Below are 26,738 nucleotides of genomic sequence, written 5' to 3'. Positions count from 1 at the left end.
TTGAACAGATTTAAATATAACCTTTTGCATAATTCTAGAACTGTGAAGTAAATTTTCTATATAAAAATACATCATATAAAATCTAGAATTAACAAGTAACTTTAATAAAACTTACTAAAAAGTTTTCGCAAATTTTCTTCTTCAGAGATTCAGGCATGAAGTTTGGTTTAAGCAGAACTCCACATACCATGTTCCCTGCAAATTTTAGTCACTCAAGGTTTACCATATAAACTTTAATGAATACTTTGAGACTTTTGTATGGTTGCTAAAGATGCTTTTTGAGTTAAAAGTTGTACGTCTCTAAATCTGTTTCATACATATTTTGTGAATTCTGCCACTTGATTAACTTGTATGCTGAGTGAAAGGATGAAGGGTGTAGAAGGTAGAGAAGCTAAGGATATAGAGACCTGCCATCACTTGGTGGGCATGGAGTGAAAAACAGCCTTCTCTGGACTGCTTCTCTGGACTGCTTCCTGCCTCTTTGATTTCTCTTGCTACTGTTTGTCACGGTGTCTGGGTGCCAGAGAAACTTTCCTCTGAGGTCTGCTTTGTAGAGACAAACTGCCCACTCCCTCAAGGGCATCTCCCTTTTGATGATGGAGTTAAGAGTCCTATGAAATAAACCTCAGGTCTTTGTATTCTTAGTCCATGCTTATTATGCGACTTAATCATTTTTACTATCATATTAGGCAAAAGTCTAATTCTCTTAGTATTTCATGTCTTATTTTTTTTTCCTGATTAAAAAAAAATTCTCTCCCTGCCTCCCACCCCCATTTTGAAATTACATTCACTATCTGTGTATGATTCTCTCATTCCATCCTCCATGCTCTTAGGGCTTTGCTCTCACATAGAAATTGCCTTATTTGGAGTAATGCATTGAATCAGTGTTGCTCTTGTGACTGTTTACTTTTCATCACTCTATGAGATCAGCCTCTCTGAACAATTTCAGGCTTATTCTGATTACATATTATACTTGAAACAGAATTTTAAATTTTCATCTTTTAAACTTTTATTTCTCTGAGCCAAAGCAGTTTATTTATGCCAAAGAATAGAAGACACTTGGTGTGGTTCCCTTCTCTTAGTAGTTAATGTGCCCATTACAGGAAAACTCTTAAGTTTAAACTAGATGTTGCTAATTTTTTATTTCTTAGTTCTTAGAGTAGTTGTCCAATCTAAGATATATTGGAGGGTTTTTGTTTGTTGTTTATTTGTACCAACCATTTCCCCAGTCAGCTAGCTTTCCAATATTTCTGCCAGATTTTCTTCCAGTATAACTGCACAGAAGATAGTCTTAAATTCATGCCAGTAGTGTTTTGGTATATAGACTGTTCCTTAAAAAAAAAAAAAAAAATCCATTTCTGTATTCTGGAAATTTGTTCATTTCGCTGAATTTTAAATCTGTCATTGAATTCTAATTTTTTTTTCTTTTGTTCTTCCCTATTCTTAGATTTTAAGACAAACAGCCTCTGGAACTGTTTTTAGGGAAAGGCAGATTATCTTCTATAATAGAAATTGCTTTAAGTATTTTGCTGCAGAAACAAATAACCTTGTGAGAAAGTCTATATTATTCACATTAGCATCCTCTCAGAGTCACCCTGTGCAGTTCTAAAGCTTTCTTTCTACTATGTGAGCTGCTATTCTCTGAAGGGAAATAAATTGTTGGCTTGATATTGAATGCTGATTGTTAATTTTTACTTTGGCTGTATCTTGATGTTAATTCTTTTTTTTTAAAATAAACTTATTTATTTTATTTATGTAGTTTTGGCTGCGTTGGATCTTCATTACTGTGCACGGGCTTTCTCTAGTTGGGGCAAGCGGCGGCTACTCTTCGTTGCAGTGCAAGGGCTTCTCATTGCGGTGGCTTCTCTTGTTGCGGAGCACGGGCTGTAGGCACGTGGGCTTCAGTAGTTGTGGTATGCGGGCTTCAGTAGTTGTGGTTCGCGGGCTTAGTTGCTCCACGGCATGTGGGATCTTCCCAGACAAGGGCTCGAACCCATGTTCCCAACATTGGCAGGCAGATTCTTAACCACTGCGCTACCAGCCCCTTGATGTTAATTCTAATCTCAGTTTCTTAGCTGTGTTTCCCTTAATGACCTTCTAAGTAACATTAGCTCATTTTCATTTATGATGTTTAGAGTTGGATCAGAGGAACCTTTATGTGAATTCTGATTTGCTCCCTCATTGGCAGTATGACTCTGGATGGTATGATCTCTTCAAACCTTAATTTCCTCATTTATAAAATGGGATGGTAGTACGTACTTCATAGGATTATGAGAATGAAATGAGATAATGTTTACTAAGTGCTCTAAGTAATTTCTGGCACACAGGAATATGTGTTAACTAGAAGGTAGAAAACTTTTGCAGGGGCATGGGGCAGAGTTTGGAGAGGGTGTTAGTGGGAGCTTTCATGTTGGAGTAACTTGTTTTCCTCCTTTTTATTCCCATTTTCAAGACAGTGAAAGCTAATTGATCTAGCTTTATTGCTCCTGTTAAAGTAATATGTTTCCAACAATCTAGGGATTGTCTAACTTTTAAATTACCAAATATATGCCATTTTTAAAATTTGGTCTCAAGCACAATATTTTGATGCCCTAGTCATAACATTTTTTTTAATGAAATCTAACTTTGAGATTTAGAAATATTCTCCAAGTTGGCATTTACAACAGCAGGTTATGCAGTTCTTTTTTATTCTTCTACTTTTCTGTCTGTTTAAGATCCCTAGGGAACTGACATCAGTATCTGATAGTACTGTTTGAGTTTATCTTCTGCTTTCAATTGGTTGTAGCTGTCATGTGAGGAACATGGCTAAGAACTAGGCACACCTGTGCTCCCTTTGAGCTTCTTTTGTTTGTGTTGTTTCTCACTTTCATTTTGCACCACATAGTAATACAGATAGTATACAATATATTTTTATCAGCCAAGAAATAAATTTGGTTCTCTTCTATTCCGTCTATGACAATATTTGGCAGTTTTTGCAATTCTGTAGTATGTTTTCTGACTAAACAAAGTGCTTTGGTGGTGGTTCTCAAATGTTGTCAAACTTATTATACCCATCAGTTCTTTTCCTTGATAGGTTCCCTACAGAATGCCTAAACACGTATATCAGGTGCAATTCAAGAATGTTCGCAGCAGCAGCATTATTCACAGTAATTCCAAACTGGAAATAACCCGAAAGACCATCAGTAGTTAAATGGGTAAAAAACACTGAGGTATATAGGATCAAAACCACTAAAATTATATTATTTAGTCACACATATTTGAGTAGTATGACTGTAAAGAAATGCAAGAAATTAAATACCATAGAAGTCAGGATAATGCTTACCTCATGGGATTTTGATTGGAAAAGGAAATGTGGAAGGCTTTGGAGGTGGTGGTTAGGTTCTGTTTCTTAATTTGGGCTGTAGTCATACAGACATTAACTTTTAAAAAATGTTATTAACCTGTACCTTTGTGTTTTATGCCCCTTTCTAAGTGTTGTTTCATAATAAATAATAAAAATGGTTTTAAAATGGGAAAATGAATAATAATCTCTCCAGAGTAACCCTCAAAAAGAGGGAGTTTTTAAAAAGAAAGAAAATCTTGGGAACTTCACTGGCAGTCCAGTGGTTAAGACTTCGCCTTCCAATGTCGAGGGTGCGGGTTCTATCCCTGGTTGAGGAGTAAGATCCCACATGCCTTGTGGCCAAAAAAACCAAAACATAAAGCAGAAGCAGTATTGTAACAAATTCAATAAAGACTTTAAAAATGGTCCACATCAAAAAAAAAAAAGAAAGAAAGAAAATCTATCTTTCATTTGTGCCAAGGCAATAGTTCTTTCAAGACCTGCAGTTATTATTATATGGAAGTTCTGTTTTGTCTCTGAGGGGTCTCTGATTTTCAGTACTTCTTAAAAGAGTTGAGATGTCCACCCCAAGTTTGAGAACTAGCGGTTAGAAACTTTTTAAAAAACAATATTCTTTTCCTTAATACTTTAATCACAGGCCACTAATGATTCACTAGATTGGTAATATAACCTTAAATAATTTCAATAGTGATAATAACAGCAGGTAATTATTATCTAGAGCTTAATACTGGTACTGTTCAAAACTTTTTATATGTATTTAATCCTTAGTTTTTTAGAATGAGGAAAATATTCAAATAGTTTTTCCAAGTTTGAACTCTTTAAACATAAATGCCTAATTCATTCATTCAGCAAATGTTTATTAAGCATCTACTGTGTATATACCAGGCATTATTTTAGCTTTGGGAGGTATAGAAATGAACAAGACAAAGATAGCTTTGCCTTCATGGAATTTACATTCTCTTGAGGAGATTAAAAACTAATAAACGAATAATATGTCAGGCAGTGATAAATCCGCTGAAGAAAGAATGGAAGATTATAAGACAATAGTGATAAAAGTATTATGTAGGACTTGAACAGATTTGGGACCAAGCTGAGTGAGTTGTACATGTGTCTGCAGAAAGAGTGTGTGAGATGGAGAAAAACCATTTGAAAACCCAAGGCAGGTCTGAAATTGGAGTTTTAGAATAAAAATGCCTTTAAAAAATAAATAAAACACCAGATAGTAAATATTTTAGGCTTTGCATGTCAAAAGGTCTTTGTTATAGCTACCAGACTCTGCCATTGTTGTGGAAAAGCAGCCATGGACAATATGTAAATGAATGGACCTGGCTATGTTCCTATAAAACTTTATTTACTGAGGCGGCAGAAGGCTGGATTTGGCTCTGTGGGGCCATAGTTGGCTTATAGACCTTGTAGATCATGGTAGGGACTTAAGATTTTGTTCTAAGGGTGAGGGAGTTTTGAGCAATAAATTACTCCTAATGTGTGTATATAATTTTTTAAAGGTAGTACTTCAGCATCCTAGAGAAAGATTGGAATGGCTTTCAGAACCTGTGTTTATACTATTTCATTATTTGCTATATTCATATAACAAGCTTTTGTGGAACCTGTATTATGTGACATAATTGTGTTGAGAATTAAATTATTAATAAGATGCCTCCCTGCTTTCACTAGACCCTAAATTCCTAGATTTATCACACTTGTCTTGGTAATCCATGAAGAGTACCTAGTACTGTATCTGCTGCATAGTAAGTACTTGAAGGAATGAGTATATTCCTCAGAGTTTGTAGTATGTTGGGAAAGGCGGACATAAATAAATAGTTGCAGTATAGCTTAATAGAGATACAAATGAAGAGCTATATGGAAGAGGAGAGGAGAGATACCAAATCCATATAGGAGAGAGGAAGAGAAGATAAATTCAGTTTTGAGGGGCGGGATTAAGTTCCTGTGGGATTTCTTGGTGAAGATGTTTGAGAAGCAGTTAGGCATTAGGGTTCTGGGATGTGAGAGAGAGAGCTAGACTAGGCGTCAACATTTAGAAATTATTCAAGTATAGCAGGTAGTTAATGCTATTAGAAAAGAATTTTTGAAATCTCAAAGACTAATGCTTTCTTTTTTTCTTGCGTGGCAGAACTTTAAACATTTGTATTCTGCTTTCCCCCAGTACAGAGAAGTGCTGCGTTGGATATCTTTGTACAAGCCTCTCTCTTTCCAGTGTGATATACAGAAGAGGGGTTGTGAGGTCAAAGGGCATGTGCTTTCAACATTTGGATAGTTCCTGCCAAATTGCCCTCTAAAAAAAAAAAAGATACTAATTTACACTTCCACTGTGAAAGGGCAGAAGATTACTCATTTACCTACTCCTCCCAGTACTGAATGTTTGTCAACCTGATGGGCAAATAATGCCGTGGTGTTGTGTTAATGGGTAGACCAAGAATTTTTCATGTTTACTGGACATTTGCATTTCTTGGCCTGTGAATTCTGTGTTCCTGTTCTTTGGCCTTTTTTCTCTTGTGTTTTTCTTACTCATTTTGGACGGCATGTCATATCTTTGCCTTCTTCTCCACAGGCTATTTCCTCATTTCTTGTTTTATTTTTCTCTGTAACTGCCATCTGACATACTATTTGTTTATTTTTTTATTGCCTGTCCCTCCCCGTGCCATTAGAATGTAAGAATCAGGAGGGCAGGGATTTTGTCATTCTAGTGTTTCCAGCACCTAGGACAGTGTCTGGCATATAGTAGGCACTCCCTAATTAATTGTTCAATGAATGAATGAATGGAGTGAATAATAACCTTTTATAAAAATAAATTTATTTATTTTTTATTTATTTATTTTTGGCTGCATTGGGTCTTCGTTGCTGCATGTGGGCTTTCTTTATTTGTGGCGAGTGGGGGCTACTCTTTGTTGTGGTGCACGGGCTTCTCGTTGCAGTGGCTTCTCTTGTTGTGGAGCATGGGCTCTAGGAGTGCAGGCTTCATTAGTTGTGGCGCACGGGCTCTAGAGCGCAGACTCAATAGTTGTGGCGCACGGGCTTAGTTGCTCCATGGCATGTGGGATCTTCCTGGGCCAGGGCTCGAACCCGTGTTCTCTGCATTGGCAGGCAGATTCTTAACCACTGTACCACCAGGGAAGCCCAAATAATAACCTTTTATCTGTTACTTGTTTTTCAAATATTTTTTCCATGTTTGCACTTGCCCTTTTCCTTTGTTTATGGTGAGTTTGATCATATAGAAAGTTTTAATTTATCTGATGTCAAATCTATCACTTTTTTCACACAAGGCTTTTGAAGGCTACATTTTGCCTACCTCCCCTCCTTTTTAAACCTTGTGTTCCCTTCATTCACTTCTCCCACCTCCCACTCCCCTCCTCTGGCCAACCATCAGTCTACTGTCTGTATCTATGAGCTTGTTTTGTTTTGTTTTGTTTTTTAAAGATTCCACATATAAGAGAGATCATATGGTCTTTGTCTTTCTATGTCTGACATAATTCACTTAGCACGTTGCTCTTAAGGTCCATCCATATTGTCACAAATGGCAAGATTTTATTCTTTTTATGGCTGAATAATATTCCATTATATATACCTACTGTTGTTTCTTTATCTTGGCTATTGAAAACAGTGCTGCAGTGAACATGGGTGTGCATATATCTTTTCAAGTTAGTGTTTTTGTTTTCTTCAGATAAATACCTAAAAGTGGAATTGCCGGATCATATAGTTCTACTTTTAATTTTTTGAAGAACCCGCATACTGTTTTCCATAGTGGCTGCATCAGTTTACATTCCCACCAACAATGTACCAGGGTTCCCTTTTCTCCACATTCTTGCTATTTCTTGTCTTTTTGATAATAGCCATTCTAACAAGTGTGAGGTGATATCTCATTATGGTTTTACTTTGCATTTCCCAGATGATTAGTGATGTTGAGCATCTTTTCATGTACCTGTTGGCCATCTGTATTTCTTCTTTGGAAAAATATCTGTTCAGATCTTCTGCCCAATTTTTAATCAGATTTTTTTTTGTCTTTTTGTTTTTTCTTGCTGTTGAGTTGTACATACAGATTTAGATCATAAAATAAAGGAAAGTCAGTGAAAAGCTGAGAAGGAGGGAATGAGCAGGCACATAAAAGAAGTAGGAATGAGTAGTATCCTAGAAGTCAAAGGAAAAGAGTTTTAAAAGGAAGGCAGTAAACTTTTGATTAAATATGGTGAATGGATCTATTCATAGTAAAATATTATAAAAGACATAGGACACAAGGACAAAGAGAATGAGAGTAGAGACTAATTTTAGAAATATAAAATGATCAATTGAGTGGTAAGAGATTTTGGAGGATGGGAAGTAAATTCTTAATGAATATGAGGTTTTCTTTTGAGATGATGAAAATGTTTTGGAACTAGATGAAGTTGTTGCTTCCATATTATAATGAATATACTAAATGTCACTGAATTGTTCACTTTAGTGAATTTAACCTCAGTTTTTAAAATCAAGACCATATACTGAGGTATATGAAATTTAAGAACACCAGGGATAAAGAAAAGATTATGAAAATTACCAGAGAGAAACAAAGGATCTCATACTGTATTATTAACCATAATAAACTAAATTATAATACAGCAACAAATAAATCCTGAAATCATAATGGCTTAATTCAACAAACATTACTTTTCATTTATGCTACATGTCCATGGTGAGGGAGAACACTCTGCTCTATATTGTTACTCAGGAATCTAGGCTAATCTGAACACATGGTTTCTAGAGTGGAGGGAGAACAAGTGTAGAAAAATCCTGCTGTACTCTTTTTTTTTTTTTTTTTTTTTTTTTGCGGTATGCGGGCCTCTCACTGTTGTGGCCTCTCCCGTTGCGGAGCACAGGCTCCGGACGCACAGGCTCAGCGGCCACGGCTCACGGGCTTAGTCGCTCCGCGGCATGTGGGATCCTCCCGGACCAGGGCACGAACCCGTGTCTCCTGCATCGGCAGGCGGACTCTCAACCACTGCGCCACCAGGGAAGCCCCCTGCTGTACTCTTAAATGCTTCGGCCCTGGCTAGAACCAGTCACATGGACCTTCCTGAGTGCTAGGGACTTGGAATGTGCAGTCTTCTCAGGTCCCCAGAAAGGACAGGCAAACCAGGCATTGCTGAGCACAAGAAGCTTCTACACTGCATAATGAGGAACAAGAGTCAGACTGGCATTAGACTTACCTTCCAGTTTGAAGCTAGAAGATAGTGCAACAATGTTGTAAAAATTCTGAAGGAAAATTATGTCCTGTAGAATTATGTATCTCTCAAACCAGTCAAATGTGAGGGTAGAACACTAACATTTTCAGGGGAACAAAGTTACAAAACATTTACCTTCTATCCACCCCTTACCAGGAAATTATCCGAGGATATGTTACACTAAAACAAGGGAATAAAACAGGAAGAGGAAGATTTGGAATCTGGGGGCAGGGGATCTTGTACAGGATACAGCTCAGACTGGAGCAGGAAGATTAAAGGGCCGGGAGAAGGGAGAGACAGGGATATATAATGTGATAGACTGCCTGATATGTTTGAGGATATTGAGAGTTTTATGGTTCTATAAGAACTTGGGCTGTGTTTGAGATATATTTTTTAAAATTAGCAAAACAAAAGAAGGCATTGTAAGTTCCCCAAATAGTATATGTTGTACAAGAAAAGAAATATAATTATCACATATTATATGGCTCAGGTATAGATAATAGTCATAATATAAATACTGATTACAGATGGACAAAATGTAACTCTTATGAGGATGATAATAGGATATGAGAGCATAATCATCTGTAAGAGATTGTCAGTAAATAATGCCAAAATGGAAAAATTAAGAAATAGCAATGTATTATTTAGAAATATAAATGTAAATACCAGAAGAAATGGCTAAAAGTTAAAAGTTGTTGTTTGTAGGAAGTGACTTTTCAAGAATGGAATGGAGTAGGACAGAGGATGGGTTAGACAGCTTATGTTACATATCTTGTAGGGCTAATGCCTTTTAAAATTATCTAAATTTATTACTTTGACTTCCTATTTTTCAAGAAGGCAGGAGCAAACAGTGACACATGCTGCAAAGAGCCTATGTTAAATGAAAATTAAGAAAAGGAACCATGGGCTTTGGCAGATAGGTTATAGTGATCTTGGGGCTGTTTCAGTGGTTGACTAATGGGTATAGACCAAGTTGCACTGGGTTGAAGGATAGAGAATAGAGAAATTATTTCACATACTGCAGAAGTGTAAAATGAAGGAGACCAACTGACATATAGGATCAAGATAATGATGTATACAGAATAGATATATTATCCTCCTAACTGAAAGGCAGAATATGAAAATCTGACTTTAAATAAATTATAAAGAAACTACATTAGACATTTGCAGAGAATCCCCCATAAAACAAAAGCAAAATTTTTTAAATTTCTTTCAATAATTAGCTCTTCTAAAATTATTCATTTTACTGAAACATGTCATATAGGCATCTCTGCTAAATTGTGTCAATAGGGAAAAGTAAACTGTTGGTATAATATAATTTGTATTACTTCTTTATTTAAATGAAATACCTTCTCAGAATTCCTTTATTTCAACTTAATATCCTTGATTTAAAGAGGATTGCTTTGTTCTGAGTCCTTTTTTAAAAGTTCAAGGCTTTTAAAATAAGGTGAAAGCTAATGAAAACTAAAGGCAGTTCAGTTCCCTTACCCTCGGATTTCTGCATTAACCTGATTCGTCTAGTATCGTTCCAGTTCTCTTAGTTCCCCTTCCAGGTTCAAGTTTTTGTTCAAGCCTAGTCATGGGAGTAATGTTATCATCTTTAAATTTGGTCATGGAATGTGTTACACTGCCCAGCTCAGGGAAGTGCTTGCTACTCAGTTTGGGCTTGGATAGTAACGTTTATTTTCTTTGGCAGAGAAGCTGATCGTTGAGGGGCATCTAACCAAAGTGGTAGAAGAAACAAAGCTTTCAAAAGGTTCGTTTTCTGTGGGTTTCTGTGGCATTTTTCTGTGGGTTTTGACAACTCTTTTGGATAATGAAGGTTAGTATACATTTCCAAGGTCATAATACTTTAACCATCAATTTATGTCTTACAGCTCACAAAATGGCAATCCAGTAACAATATCAGATAATAATATAAAATAGTTGGAGTTCTGTTTTAAGAAGGATATGTTCATCAGAACGTTTCTTTTTAAATGGTTATATATGTGTGGGTTTTTTTTTAATGCTTGGAATAGGTTTCGTTAGGTATTAAAGATTTGTTGCAATCTCTCTGTCTCACTTCCAGCATTATTTTCAGCTTTGATCTCAAAATTTTAATCAAATGCAATGTAAATCTTTTTTGAAACAGGTGAAAAATGCTTGCAGTTCCATTTTGTTGGGTATCATACCTTTAATAGTCCTTATGATATTTAATATTAATTGTTAGCATTTCAATTTGAGTTAAAAATGATTATGTAGAACCTTATATTTTTTAATGAACAGTCCTGTAATTGCTTGAAGTAATTTATTCTGTTGATTCTTTTCTGTTACAATTGTCAGGCTTAGAGAAGAAAAGTGAGTTTTAAAGCATCATATTGTCAAGTCACTTTTATGTATAAGGAAATTGTACAAATAAATTTAGTGGGATATGCTCATTATTCATTCTAGGACTTTCATCAGAAGAACATACCAGTATAAAATTTAAAACTAAATTGACAGTCATTTTGGTTAGCTAAAACAATGAGTGATGAAAGTTTGCAATACTCCATTTCATTACATTTTGTTTTATGAAAGTAACTGGATCCACTTGGCTTTTAAAATTATTTAAAAGGATAGTGTTATTTCATATATCTGGTGGCTTCCATTTGGAATTTTGTGCATGGCAGATGCCATATTTGGAGAAAGAATGCATAAAATATGCATCACTAATATTGTTCTGGCAAGCAGGCATTGAGTTTCAGAACAGTGAACTATTTTTAGTACGTATGGCAATTTATTTCATCTTATTAAAGTGAGATGAGAACAGATTTTAAAATAGCTTTTACTTCACCACCTAAATAACCTATTCAGATTAGTTGGTTAAATAGCCAACACTTTGATGTAGAAGTAAAGCCTTGGAAAAAAATCAGTGCTTCTTATAATTAAAGAAAAGTATCTTGCTACCCAAGTGCTTCTATTTAATGCATTCTGAATTAGAATATATTTCCTTGAGATTATGTGATATCATTATTGAAAAAGAAAATCTTACGATTTCCTTTTAAAATCTGGCTATAGGGCTTCCCTGGTGGCACAGTGGTTGAGAGTCCGCCTGCCGATGCAGGGGACGCGAGTTCATGCCCCGGTCCGGGAAGATCCCACATGCTGGGCCCGTGAGCCATGGCCGCTGAGCCTGCGCGTCTGGAGCCTGTGCCCCGCAACAGGAGAGGCCACAATAGTGAGAGGCCCGCGTACCGCAAAAAAAAAAAAAAAAAAATCTGGCTATAAAATATGTATTGAAAGTTTTAAAGAACATGCTTTTTGACCTAGCAATTTCACTTCTAAGTTTTTATCTTAAGGAACAAATTGGACAAATGTGCAAGGGCATTTGTTTGTGTTGTTTTAAAGACAAAAAAAGGAAAACATAAGTGTCCAATAATAAGGGCATTTATTAAATAAATTATGGCAAGTAAGTCCATGCAAGTGAATAGAATACATCCTTTAAGAATGATAATACAGGGACTTACCTGGTGGCGCAGTGGTTGGAAATCTGCCTGCCAATGCAGGGGACACAGGTTCGAGTCCTGGTCCGGGAAGATCCCACATGCTGCGGAGCAACTAAGCCAGTGCACCACAACTACTGAAGCCTGCGTGCTCTAGGCCCCACATGCCAAAACTACTGAGCCCATGTGCTGCAACTACTAAAGCCCGCATGCCTAGAGCCCGAGCTCTGCAATAAGAGAAGCCACTGTAATGAGAAGCCCACGCACCGCAAGGAAGAGTAGCCCCTGCTTGCCACAACTAGAGAAAGCCTGCACACAGCCACGAAGACCCAACACAGCCCCCCAAAATGAATGATAATACAGGGAATTCCCTGGTGGTCCAGTGGTAAGGACTGGGAGCTTTCACTGACCAGGCCTCGATCCCTGGGCAGGGAACTAAGATCCTGCAAGCTGTGCAGCGTGGCCAAAAAAAGAATGATAATAGAGATGTTTTATATACCCAGTGCTATTTCTATCAGCAGTCAACATTATACTGGTACTTCCCACAGTTAGCATGCAGAGGTATACTAATCCTTGTGACAAACTAGTTGGCTGAAATAAATTACATTTTAAATGCTTTATATCTGGCTATAAAGTATTTTCTTTTGGATTTGGCTGGATTGTTTTATTTTTTAAATACTTTCATTGCTGATGTTTTTAATGGAATGATATTTAAAACTGATTTTAAATATCAGTTGTTGGAAATTGCCAATTACCAGCTGTTACAAGTCTTGGTAGTATTTCCGTCAGGTATTTCACCTAATGAAAAATGTAATCATAAGTTGCATATGCCTTCTATTTAAGTCCTAACTCAACTTGCAGTTTACAGTTGATTTCAAGGTGGAAGTAGAAAGAATACAGAGTAGGTCAAACAGTAGCTTTTAATTCCAGGTTCTACAGTAACTAGCTATGTGCCCTTAGGCAACTTACTTTAGCTCTTTAAACCTCAGTTTCCTCATTCGTAAAATGGGATTGACAGTATATAACTTAGAGGATTTTGTGGGAATTTAATGAAATATTGCTTATAAAGCAGGAAGCACTGGTCCGTTGTCCAACAAATGTTAGTTCTCCTTTTTTTTTTCCCTTGACCATTGACCTTGCTTTCTTTGCAAATAATGGTTCCAGTGGTGTAGGAAGTTTTCTGTGTTTGTCTTGCCTATCCGTCATTATGTCTGCTTGAAGATATAGTGAAAATATTCACCTTATTGTAGATTTGCCAGTTTGGGAACAGTTTTGGTATTGATGTTGGTAACCATTCTTCCATTTACTTCTATATACTATTGGTATGCATTTTAATGATTAAATACTGCACAGAAAATCAGCTAGTAATGACTTTTAATACTGGAAAGTTGGGTGTTGCTTCGTAGCTGAGAAGTAGATGTTTTGAACAGTAGAGACTCCACCACTCATTTGTTGTGTCCTGTGTTTCATCTTGAATAGATTTTGTTTGCCTCCATATAATAACTCTAGTATCAGGACACAACAATGGTGAACCATGACTTGACTTGCTAAAAGCTTGCCTTCTTACTCAAAGTAAAATTGTGTCTCTGATGGTCCTCTCTTTAGCACACCTACTATGTACTGTGCACCATTCTATGCAGTGGGATTATAGCAGTTAACAAAACAAAAATTCCTGCACTCATGGAGCTTATATTCTAGTAAGATCTTAATAGAAGATAGCCCCACCTCTAAGGCAGTTTTACCTTCCTGGCTACTACTCCAAATAGGAAATAAAAGTTCCTTCTAAGCCAGAAGAATACTTTTGAAAATACGTTCCTCTTGGTTTACCTCTATATCTTGATCATAAAATTGCCAAGAATATTAAAATTAGGAAAGAGTCATTTTTGTCTTTTCCTTTTTGTTCCCACAGTGGTTTCTTTTCTTTCTATATATAGACAAGATGTGTTAGCCTGCCTTAGAGACTGTAACTTAGTGATCAAAACTAGTACATTCAGAAATGTCTGACTATAGTACACGATGAATGCACCAGAGGTCACAGATTAGATTCCCATGGACCTCAGTAATCAGTGACTTCACTTCTAATCTAAACTCACTGTCTCTCCCCAGTTGGCCTTTGACTAGAAATGGCAGTGAGAAAGGAAGCAAAAGGCTTTTTGTAATCCATCACTCATTTCACAAGTGAAGCCATAAGTTCTGATGTATTCTGATATGGAACAGCCATAACAAGTTATATTTTAATATTGTATTAATTATTTTGACGTATGGTTTTAGATATGTTTCTGACTGCTTCTAAAATGAAAAATATCTGATTTAGTTGATTATGAAAACAATATATGTTTGCTATAACTTTTCAAACAGTGTATAACAATGTGAAGTTAGAAAATAAATGTTCATCCCTACTTTCAGAAACGACCATGGTATCTCTGTTGTAGATCCTTCTAGACTTGAATAAATATATACAGCAAAAAATTCATAGCTAAGTGTATAGCTATTTTCAGTCTAAAGGGGTCATCTTATACATGGCTTAACAGACTTTACTTTTACTTAATAGTAGTGAACATATCTTGGACATTTTCCATTCCATAATGAACGATGCTGCAATGAACGTCCTTACGTATATATACTATATGTTGCCTATTATTTCCTTAGGAAAAGTACTAGAAGTGTATGTACACATTTAAATTTTTGATACAGATTACCACAAACAGTATAGTTAAGTGTGTAACATTATAAAAAGTAATTATATGTTTAGTGAATTTATAATCTCACTAAGGAAACAAGATATATGTATACACAGAGAATGATATAAAATAGAACATGATTAATTATAAAACCCTATGTCCCAGAGGAGATAAATAAAAAGGAGCAACATGCTGGAGAAATGAAGACTTCCTTAGAGGTGATGGGGCTTAAGCTTTATCTTAATATAGCTTGAACAGGCCAAGTAGTGAGAATGGTCCTTGAGTTTAAGGAAATATCAACTCAAGCAAAGAATTTCAGGCCTGTGGTTCGGGTACAGTAATACTTTCTTTAGATATAAAAGGCTGTTAATTTTCTTGTTTTAAATGTTACTTTTATAAAAGACTGGTGATTTTTTTAAAAAGAGTTTTTTATCATGAGTATAAATATTACTAAGGCAACCTAACTAGTGTTTTTATATAATAGAATCCTTTTCTTTCATCATCTTCATACAGTATCCACATTGTCCTGGGAATTTTGCTATATTTGTTGCAGGTCTCTGAATACTTTAGCAAAGCTTGCTTCATTTTTGTTTCCAGTTGGCCAGTGGACAGCCTTGAACAAAAGCCCCAGCCCTCCTCTGCACAGCAATCATGATCCACATTATAATTTAATATGAGCTACGTGTAATAACCAGCATTCCATTTTGGACTAGAGTGGTGAAGAAGTAAGAGATTCAGTGACCTCAGTTAATTTTAAAACTATTTTGCATACCAGTAGATTTAGAGCACGCATAGCCTGAAGCAGTTTTATTGATATAAGCTATTTAATTGTAAAGAGATTCTACTTTTATTTATTTATTTATTTATTTCTTCTTAGAGAACCAGGCAAGAGCAAAGGAATCTGATTTATCAGATACTCTGAGTCCAAGCAAGGAGAAAAGTAGTGACGACACTACAGGTGAGTTTTAACCTAATATTTATAAATCTGTAGATGTTATTGTTACCTACCAAGCAGTTCACGTATGCAGGTTAGTGTGGGTGGAGATCTCCAAGTTTGTGTTTGGGGGGAAAAAGCAATACTTCTATATATCAAGTCACTCCCTTGAGTCTTGGATAAATTTTAAAACTATTTTCAATGATCCAAATATAATAGCTGTATAAATTTCAGATTTTTATTTTGATAATGATAGCTTGCTAATAGAGTTTACTGTTTATAATTATCTTTTTCCCCCCTCTGTAGATGCCCAAATGGATGAGCAAGACCTAAATGAACCCTTTGCTAAAGTGTCCCTCTTAAAAGGTATTTTAACTTGTTTTTAAGACATTTTAAACCAGGGCATCAGATTCACCCTTTGCCACAAAATCATGTGTTATATGATGTTTTAAGCTTTAGTTAAAACTAAGTTTTAACTTAAAAGATTAAGATAGGTTCTCTAAAGTAGCAGGAACTAAAATTTAAAATGTTGATGTTGGTGCCAGTGCTTTAAAGAAAAACATTTAAATTGTAAAATAGTTTGTATCAATCAAAGTTATATGAAGGCAAGGCAATAAGTGGTAGAATGAGAAATGCAGCTGTGGCTTTTTTGTGTTTACCTTGATGTCTCTGATAGAAACTAATTACCACTTTTAATGTAAACTAAAAGAAGATTAAAAATATTAACTTTCTTGAAAGAACTACCTGTTTGCTCTGTTATCATATGGTAGCAGTTATAAATTTCCTCATTTTCTGGCCCTCATTCTCTGGTAAATATCCCCAGGTTCTTAGGACTCTTCTAGAAATTTTGGGTGGGGCTAAGATGAGCAGTGCATATAATAAATTCTTTCACTTGTGTCACTTCTAAATAAGAAGTACATTTATTTGATATTTACTTGTTTAGAATGAAATGGGTAGGAATTAAATTAGCATTTATAAAAGTGTTTTTCAAATAAAGTGCCTGGGGATGGCTTATTGATAAATCTGTGATTGTCAGCATGTAGTCTCCTTTTTTTTTTTGCAATCATGACAACAGCTGCTACACCAAAGATTCACTTTTAAGTATTTTGATCCATTTCTCATTTAGAGAAAATTATTATTTTTTTTTACATCTTTATTGGAGTATAATTGTTTTACAATGTGTTAATTTCTGCTGTACAACAAAGTAAATCAGCTATATATGTATACATATACCCCCATATCCCCTCCCTCTCCCACCCAGCATTTAGTCTCTTTTATAATTGCCTTATTGTACACAAGGAAAGTTGACATATAAGTTCAGCTCACTAGGTTACGCGTTTTAGTAGCAGTGGACCAATACCAGGCAACTCTCGGAAATTAGCAACAAAAGTAGCCTGTGGAGGTTTCTTTGTATAGAAATGCCTTTGCTTCTGGCTGGGCTACTAAGGGATCTCCCAGTACAGACCCTAAGTTTGGATTATATAAGGAAGCCTTAGTTTCACCTTGCATGATCCTGCTGCTCTCCTAGTTGTGTAATGATTGGGATTGGGGTTGATTAACCAAGAGATTACTGAGATTCTCTCGAATTCCTTAGTCTGGGCATCATGGCCTTCTCTTTTCTCCCCCATGGATACTGAAGCTGACATGGCTCTTTGAGCCACCTTTGATTGAATTCCCGTACCAAGGGAAGCCCTGAGGATTACTGGCCTGGGCAACCAACTGCCAACCTGTTTTTTAAGTATGATAATAGTTTCCGGTATTCTTATTGATCCACACTCTTCTCAGGTGACCTTTGGTGTTTACGAGACATGCCTTTTTTCTAGTGTGGTAATAATAAATCTAAGTTATTGCATGTACAGGCCAGAAATCTCATCTTGGAGCATTTATGATTCTTCTAAGAAATGTAAGACCATTATTGCATAGAATGTTGTTGCTGATCCTGAAAAAGTTTGGGAACCTTGGGCCTTTGGAGGACACACAGAAACAAGAAGGGAGGTGAATGAGGAAGGGACACCCGTCGTAAAGAAGTAGCTGTTCTTATGATCTTTTTTTACTGTAGAAATCTCCCAGAAAGCTTTTCAGCAGCCAAATCCAGATTGATTTATAAGTAGTAATTTTTTTTTTTTAGAAAAAAACAACATCAACAGGAGTTTAATAACATGTATACCTCCTGTATACAAGGGAGATACCCAGGAAAACTGAGTAACTCCTGTAAATAATGTTTATGATTGTGTTAATTATATTCAAATGTTATTAGTGCTTTTGTAATTTTATGTGTCCGTCTGCTTTAGTTTTTATTTTTGTCCTCTTCCCTACCACAATGCCAGATATTTGGAAGAACTCAGATGTTTATTGAATGAATTAATAATAGACCTCTTACATCAAAGTTATAAAACCACAAGAGCATTAGGAAAGTGACAGGCTCTAGCCAAGAGGCTAAGAGCCAAAGATCTCTGAGTTCTGTCCCAGCTCTGCCATTTATTTGTGGTTTTTTTGTTTTGTTTTTTTTAACTTATTTATTTATTTGGTTGTGCTGGGTCTCAGTTGTGGCATGTGAACTCTTAATTGCAGCATGCATGTGGGATCTAGTTCCTCAAGCAGGATTCAAACCCAGGCCCCCTGCATTGGGAGCGTGGAATCTTAACTATTGCACCACCAGGGAAGCCCCTGCCATTTATTTGTAATATATCCTTGGGCAAATAGCGTAACCCCTCTGTGCTTCAGTGTTTTTTCATTTATTGGTTTGGGGAAAACCAACTTCATAGGATTATTATGAGGATTAAATGAAACAGTACAAGTAGATCACGTAATATGTTGTTGGGAGCATAACATGTTAAGCCCCATAATGAAGATACTGATAATAATAATAATGATGGTGATTAACAAAGGCAAACCTATCTGGGGATTTCTCTGGTGGTGCAGTGGTTAAGAATCCACCTGCCAACGCAGGGGACACAGGTTCAATCCCTGGTCTGGGAAGATCCCACATGCTGTGGAACAACTAAGCCCATGCGCCACAACTACTGAGCCTACCCTATAGAGCCCGCGAGCCATAGCTGCTGAGCCTGTGTGCCACAACTGCTGAAGCCCGCATGCCTAGAGCCCATGTTCCGCAACAAGAGAAGCCACCGCAATGAGAAGCCTGCCCATTGCAACAAAGAGTAGCCCCTGCTCACCGCAACTAGAGAAAGCCCGTGTGCAGCAACGAAGACCCAATGCAGCCCCCAAAATAAATAAATAAATTTGTTTTTTTAAAAAAGGCAAACCTTTCAGTTAAAGGGTAACTTTTCATTAAATAAGATTGTGGGATTTAAAAAAATATTTCCTACTTTATCTTTTAGGGAAAAGCAGTTGTTCGTTGTAGATCTTTTCCAGTTAATAATGTATTTATCTGTTTACCAGATGTCAGGGCAAAATTTTTTTTAATCCTTGAGTACAATGGGAAGGCTAAATTATATCTGTAAAAGTGCCCATGATATAGGCTAGAGAATCAGACTCAAGGAAGAGGGTATAAAAGGGGAAGTTGTAGGAGACAGAGACTGGAAAACACGAGGTGCGTGTGGAAGGAGGGTGGGTGTACGAATGCTACTGGTAATTGCTTAGAGTGCCATTGATGAAAATTGGTTAGTTTCCCTAACCTTGCTTTCAGTTAAGGTGACAAAAACAGAACCCAAAAACTTTCCTTACATTTCTATATGATTACCAACTTTTGTTTAATGAAGTAGTATTTTTATCAACACCTCTTGCAAGATTTTGCAGCCTGATTTTAAGAATAGAATTGTTAAGTCAATCAGTAATTTGATGAAGAAATATCACCCATTAGAAGTGGCAAATTTTAGAAGAGTCTCCAAGAAACAGTCATCATAGCCCTAAATGGTTTTTTCATCCATTGTTTTTCTTTATAATATTTGTGTAAATTCCTTTTTTTTTTTTTTTTTTTTTTTTGCGGTATGCGGGCCTCTCACTGCTTTGGCCTCTCCCGTTGCGGAGCACAGGCTCTGGACGCACAGGCCCAGCGGCCATGGCTCACGGGCCCAGCCGCTCTGCGGCATGTGGGATCTTCCCGGACCGGGGCACGAACCCGTGTCCCTTGCATTGGCAGGCGGACTCTCAACCACTGTGCCACCAGGGAAGCCCCTTTTTTTCTTAATAAATTTATTTATTTTTGACTGCATTGGGTCTTTGTTGCTGCCCGTGGATTTTTCTCTAGTTGCCGCGAGTAAGGGCTGCTCTTTGTTGTGGTGCGCAGGCTTCTCATTGCAGTGGCTTCTCTTGTGGAACACGGGCCCTAGGCACGCGGGCTTCAGTAGTTGCGGCTTGTGTGCTCAGTAGTTGCAGCTTGTGTGCTCAGTAGTTGTGGCTTGCGGGCTCTAGAGCGCAGGCTCAGTAGTTGTGGCTTGCGGGCTCTAGAGCGCAGGCTCAGTAGTTGTGGCACTCGGGCTTAGTTGCTCCGTGACATGTGGGATCTTCCTGGACCAGGGCTCAAACCCGTGTCCCCTGCATTAACAGACAGAGATTGTTAACCACTGCGCCACCAGGGAAGTCCTAAATTCTTTAAAATAATGTATTTACTGACATTTATTAGAAACACTTGGGTTATGCTTGAGTATATGTGGTTATGTTATGTTGTCTGTGTAATTAGGTTCAGTAGACTGACAGAATTTTTCTCTTAAATGAAGAGTATAAATTATTAGACCACAGTGTTAACCTTGAGAGTTGTAGAAAGTAGCCCCTTTATTTTGTTCATTGAAACCCTATGCCTGGCTTCTTGAACCATTATTTTCAAATTTTATTATTTCCTTTTTAAAAACAGCCAATCTTTTTTTAGAATTATAATGAGCTACCTGTCATGTTAGTCATCTAGGGTTAGGAAAAGAATCTAAAGTAGATTAAACGTTCACCATAAGATATAAATGAAATGATGATAGCAGTAGTAATTTCTCCTAAAATATTAATTATTTTCAACCAATTTATACCACTTTTGAGAGAAATAAATCTGTGGCTTGATCCACAGATTTTTATATGCTTGAAATCATTTTCCAAAAACAAGACAAAAAGAAAACTAGAATTCAGTCCAAGTAGTGTCTAATGCAAGTTTGCTCTGTTTAGGGAACTGTGCCAGAGACTCCAGTGGTTTCAAAGTCTAATAAGACTCTCTTTGGGATTTGAGGAGTTTCTAGACAAATTGGCTATAGAAGAGGTATAGATGATAAGCTGTTTCTTGGTGGTTGTTGCCATTAGGAGTCAAAGAAAGGAGAAAATGTCCAGATTTTATATTTGTTTCTTATTGTTTATCTTAGAAGATGGGGAGGAAAGGTGATTCATGGAAGAAGTATCATTTGAGATGACCCTGAAAGTGTGTCATATCACATGTGATGTATTCAGTGACAAAAAACTGAACCTGAATCTGATAAAGATTCTAGATCCAACTGTCAACTTACAGGACGTATAAATAACTAGGGACATAGTCTAAATGATGTGGTAGAAAGACAATGTGCTGTTTTTAGTTTGGCACATGTTGAACAGGAAGGTTTTCCATAGGTTCTGGTTTGCCTGAAACCATTTTTTTTTTTTCCTGAAACCATTTATACCTGTTGTCCCAGCATAATTATTAAAAGTTCTTCCTTTCACATTCAGAAATTTTGTATTGTCACCCTCGGAACCAGAAATACAGTTGGAAGTGTGATACAGAAACTAGGACTGGAAAGCCATTTTCCATTTAATTCTGTGACATTTATTGGCCCAGGAGATACAGAGATAAGACACATGAGGAGGCTGCAGTCTTATGGAGTAAGGAGACATGTTGATAGTGTAATAAATGTTTTGATAGGTGTGGTGAGAACTTTGGAGAGCAGAGCTAATTTCCTGGCTAGGAGCAGGGGTGCGGTGGAGCAGTAGTCAGAATGGGCTTCCCAGATGTGTTGGTTAAAGATAAGTCAGCGTATACCAAGAGGGAAAAGGGAGCCATGCCTTTCCTTAAAATAGTACTGACATTTACAAATAGGACTAATGTTTAATGTAGGAATAACATTTATCAGTAGGAAAGTGTGGTGCAACACAGGCTGTGTGGGGCAGATGTGCAGAAAGATAAGACTGGGTCAGAAAGAAGTCAGTAATAGTGTTTGGGAATTCTCTGGATAGGGATAGACTGTGATAGCAGGGGGAATTTATAGAGAAAGAGAAGAACAATGGGAAGGACAGAGGAGCCAACAAAAGGTCCAGTTGTCAAGAAGGAACCCGGCTGGTCAGAAGGAATGGCAAGGGGGTGAGAATCAACAGTAAGAGGCTGCTGCTAAAGTTAAATTCATAGGCTACCACCTAGGCCTATCTCACATGACTGCACATATCCACAGCAAGAAAGTGGTCTTCCTCCACTGTGAAGGTTCTCATCAACCGAGCCTGCAACTAAACTACCAGACTTTCCAAAGGAATGGATGATAGTAGTAGAAAGTGGATGGCACCCACCTGGCCAGCTGCTTCTGCTAGGTCACTTCTGTCAGTTGCTGAGGTAACAGATGTTATGGCTACATTAGCCTTCAACAAACATGCACGTGCAAAATAGAACTCAGGCAGAAATGTTTTGATTTGGCCCTTTATCACGTGGTTCAGAGTTTCTCACCCACATTTAAAGCAAAGGTCAGGGGCTTCCCTGGTGGCACAGTGGTTGAGAGTCCACCTGACGATGCAGGGGACACGGGTTCGTGCCCCGGTCCGGGAAGATCCCACATGCCGAGGAGCGGCTGGGCCCTTGAGCCATGGCCGCTGAGCCTGCGCGCCCAGAGCGTGTGCTCCGCAACGGGAGAGGCCACAACAGTGAGAGGCCTGCGTACTGCAAAAAAAAAAAGAAAGAAAAAAAAAAGGAAAAAAAAATAATAATAATAAAGCAAAGGTCAGATTTTAAGTTAAATCTCCAGTTACTCTTCTGAAGAAATAGTGACAACAAATTTAATTTAGAGTATCACGTATTCTGTGTGCCACGGCTGGTTCTTTAGTGGATTATTGTGTGGTGTAGACCTTTTTATAGGATTTAGCCTTAGTCTGAGAAAAGCTGATTCCTGGCCCAGACTATACACCAAGCACTTCTAAAGATGTGATTTGTGTTAAAAGGAAAACAGACTCTTTTAATCTTTTCACCTCATCATAGTTCCTAAAAAACATTTATTTCCATTTGACTTGCACATCTAAATAAAATGGGGTTTTATTTAGCTCAATAAGACTTTCATTTATCTTCCTTTTTAAAAAAATAATTTTATTTACTTATTGGCTGCATTGGGTCTTCGTTGCTGTGCACGGGCTTTTCTCTCTAGTTGTGGCGAGCAGAGGCTACTCTTCGTTGTGGTGCACGGGCTTCTCATTGTAGTGGTTTCTCTTGTTGCGGAGCATGGGCTGTAGTGCACGCGGGCTTCAATAGTTGTGGCTCGTGGGCCCTAGAGTGCAAGGCTCAGTAGTTGTGGCGCACAGGCTTAGTTGCTTTGCAGCATGTGGGATCTTCCCAGACCAGGGATCGAACCCGTGTCCCCTGAATTGGCAGGCAGATTCTCAACCACTGCATCACCAAGGAAATCCCCATTTATCTTCATCTAAACACTTTCCACCAATACTCATCATAAGACTTTCCCCAAGGTTATGGAGTAGGTTGATATAAAAAGTCTCTTTCCATGACAGAAGTGAGACACCATGAGAGTAGACCCAAGCCATAATAATTAATAATGCATTTTCCCACACAACCATACAAAGTACAGTGAGCCCTTGATCAACCTTAGGACAAAACGATTTGCTTATTAATCTTTGGTAAAAAAAAATTGGCACTTGGTTTTCTGAAAAGAGGATCTGTATACTTGTTTAGTTTGAATATAGTAATTTGTGTTCATTACATAAAGCTTAATTTGTAAAGATTTTTGGTCAGTATCTCTACTTCTGTGCTCAAACACTGTGTAGAGTTTGTATGTCTACATTATTTGATACATGGCATCTTATTTGCTCTAATTAAAACGCTGATCCTTTTCATTATGTGGTACAAAGAACTAATTTGCAAATAGTAGATCCCTGTGTTAGCACAACTCATTGCCTAGATTTTATTTTGTCTCCTGAAACACTACTTAACATAAAATCTGTTCTATTATTTTAGTTTGAAAAGCAAGCATTAGTTTTGTTTCACGGCATCGCTAATCAAAGGCATTATTCTGCTGCACACAGGAATTATCCACTTTAATAGACCTTCGAGATAGATTACATGTGATTCTGCATTTATGAAACTATTCCTTTCCTCAAAATAAAACAGACCTTTAGTTCTTACATTAACTAATTTACAAGTATTATGTTTACTTTTTAAATCTACACATTTTAGATGCAAATCTTTCATTATCTTGTACACTAATCATATATGTGCCTACTATATGTCTAGCATTGTATTAGGTGGAATATAGTATGTTCCGCATAGTATGGAACAGAAGTGTGAAGCTTATGCATTGAACATTTGTTACTAAAAAGAAAACAGTGAAAGGAATCCTTAGGATAGGTTGTTAGGAAAGCATGTCACTTAATTGCTGTAACTAAGAAGGCACCATGATTTATGGGAAAGACAGTTGAGCCAGAGTGGGAATTCTAGTTCTGTCTCCACCACTTGCCAGATGTATAAGCCATTTCAGATCTCTGGATCTTTATTTCCTCATGAAACGAAGTAGGTTAATTGATCTTAAAAAGTCTCTTCCAAAATCTTACGTATCTATATGGATTCATGCTCCGATTAAAAATGAAACTAATGCTATTGAACAATTAGGGAACTTGAAAGAGCTTCCTGGTTTGCTTGGGTTTTGCTGTCAAGCCCTAGAAATTACGCAAAAGAGGCCACTGCATGCTGGGAGTTAGAGGCACGCAGGGGTTTACATATAGAGGTTTGAGCCTGGGCTTTAAAGGATGGGCAGATTTGGAGGAGTAAAGGAGAATGGCACGAGCAAAGAAAGATAAGTGAAGAAAGTAGTCATGAGCTAAAGCTACTGAGGAGACTAGTAGGAATTGAGTATATTAGCGAGTAATAGAGAATAAGTAATGACTAGATTACAGAGAACTTTAAAAGATAAAGATGCCTGGACTTGATGCAATAGGGAGGCAGTGTAGGTTCTTTCTTTCTTTTTTTTTTTTTTTTAAATTTACTTTTGGCTTCGTTGGGTCTTCGTTGCTGCTCGCAGGCTTTCTCTGGTTGCGGCAGGCAGGGGCTACTCTTCATTGCAGTGCACATGCTTCTTGTTGCAGTGGCTTCTCTTGTTGTGGAGCACAGGCTCTAGGCATGTGGCCTCAGTGATTGTGGCTCTCGGGCTCTAGAGCGCAGGCTCAGTAGTTGTGGTGCACGGACTTAGTTGCTGCGCGGTATGTGGGATCTTCCCAGGCCAGGGCTCGAACCCGTGTCCCATGCATTGGTGGACGGATTCTTAACCACTTCGCCACCAGGGAAGCCCTGGCAGTGTAGGTTCTTGATCTCAGTAAGAAAATTGCTCTAGTGTCACAATGCAATATAGAATGCAGAAGGGGAATATAGGTTAAGGATAAGAATATAGGAAGAAATGATTGCTCCAAGATTGTAGCATTAGGATTGGTAATTTCAAGAGACCTTTTTTAATTACGAAAAATTTCAAACAGAAGAAAAATTGAAGAATGCCAAAAACTTCCATATGTGCCCATCACCTAGATTCAGCAGTTGTTAGTATTTTGCCATATTTTCTTTATTTATGTATATATGTAGAAATTATTCTTTTGACTTTTTATTTTGATATAATTTCATACTTACAGAAAAGTTGCAAGAATAGAACAAAGAACCTCATATACTCTTCATCCAGATTTTCCAGCTGTTAACATTTCACCCTATTTGCTGTTAACATTTTACCAAATTTGATTTATCCATCTCCCTTTCCCTCTTCCTTCCTCCTTCCTCTCTCCCTGAACCATTGAGAGTAAATTGCAGGCATGATAACCTTGCTCCTAAATATTTTCATGGGTGTTTTCTGTTTCTCTTCCATAACTACCGTGTAATTTTCAAGATCAGGAGATTAACTACAAGCTGATATATTACTATTATCATATACACAGACCTTTTTCACATGTTGTCAGTTGTCTCAATAACGTCCTCAGAAAATCCTGAGTCATGCGTTGCATTCATCTGTCATGTCTCTTTAGTCTCCTTTAATCTGCAACAGTTCCTCAGTTTTTCTTTGTGTTCCATGACATTGACATCTTTGAAGAACCATGGTCATTTTCTAAAATGTCCCTCAGTTTGGTTGTATCTAATGTTTCCTCATGATTAGATTAAAGTTGTGTATCTTTGGCAGTAATATAACAAATAATTTGGGGCATCATATCAGGAGGCACCTGATGTTGAATTGTTCTATCGCTGATGATGTTAACTTTAAATAAATATCCTGTTACTCCTCAAACATTTATCTTCTTAGCTTTAATGTCTCCTTATGATGATTGCCTGAGTCATTTATTATAATCATAGTTGCCAAGTAGTGATTTCATAATTCTGTCATCCTACATTTATTAGAAAGCTTTCTACAACGTGGAAGAGTTTTCTCTTCCCTTCCCTTTCTTCTTTCCTTCCTTCCTTTCTTTTTTTTTTTTTTTTTGCGGTACGCGGGCCTCTCACTGCTGTGGCCTCTCCCATTGCGGAGCACAGGCTCCAAACGCGCAGGCTCAGCGGCCGTGGCTCACGGGCCTAGCCGCTCCGCGGCATGTGGGATCTTCCCGGACTGGGGCACGAACCCGCGTACCCTGTATCGGCAGGCAGGCTCTCAACCACTGTGCCACCAGGGAAGCCCCCTTCCTTTCTTTTTGTATATCAGTGTGAATTCATGGATTCATGTTTTATTCAGTGGATTATCATCTGTCACTATCATTATTTATTTTGATACTCAAATTGTCTCATGTTTGGCCAGTGGGAGCCCCGTATGTCTTTTTGGACCCAATCATTCTTCGAGCCCTTTCTTACTTTCTGACACAAAAAAGATGTTCTACATTCATCTTGTACTTAGTTTTAGTCCTGAAATCAGCCGTTTCTCCACAGAGCCCTAGTTTTTTAAACTAGAGAATGGTATTTACAAACCAAGATCTGAGTAT

General features: G+C 37.4%; 1 protein-coding gene across 50 annotated transcripts in view; it reads left to right on the top strand.

The window, feature by feature from the left end:
- The window catches only part of SLMAP (sarcolemma associated protein), a 307,400-nt gene that overhangs the window by 102,344 nt on the left and 178,318 nt on the right, over nt 1-26,738 (top strand). For 35 of the 50 annotated variants that reach the window (XM_059076191.2, XM_059076203.2, XM_059076207.2 and 32 more), the window contains 3 exons: nt 10,250-10,309; nt 15,573-15,653; nt 15,936-15,995. In XM_059076191.2, coding sequence (XP_058932174.1) covers nt 10,250-10,309; nt 15,573-15,653; nt 15,936-15,995 — 201 coding nt within the window. Of the gene's footprint in view, nt 1-10,249; nt 10,376-15,572; nt 15,654-15,935; nt 15,996-26,738 lie in introns of all 50 variants that reach the window. The other 15 variants (XM_067043824.1, XM_059076170.2, XM_067043828.1 and 12 more) reach the window with 1 other exon arrangement.

The sequence above is a fragment of the Kogia breviceps genome, chromosome 10 (assembly GCF_026419965.1).
Source record: "Kogia breviceps isolate mKogBre1 chromosome 10, mKogBre1 haplotype 1, whole genome shotgun sequence".
Classification (NCBI taxonomy): domain Eukaryota; kingdom Metazoa; phylum Chordata; class Mammalia; order Artiodactyla; family Physeteridae; genus Kogia; species Kogia breviceps.
The sequence above is the reverse complement of the archived record's forward strand: the minus strand, read 5'-3'. Positions and strand labels throughout refer to the sequence as shown.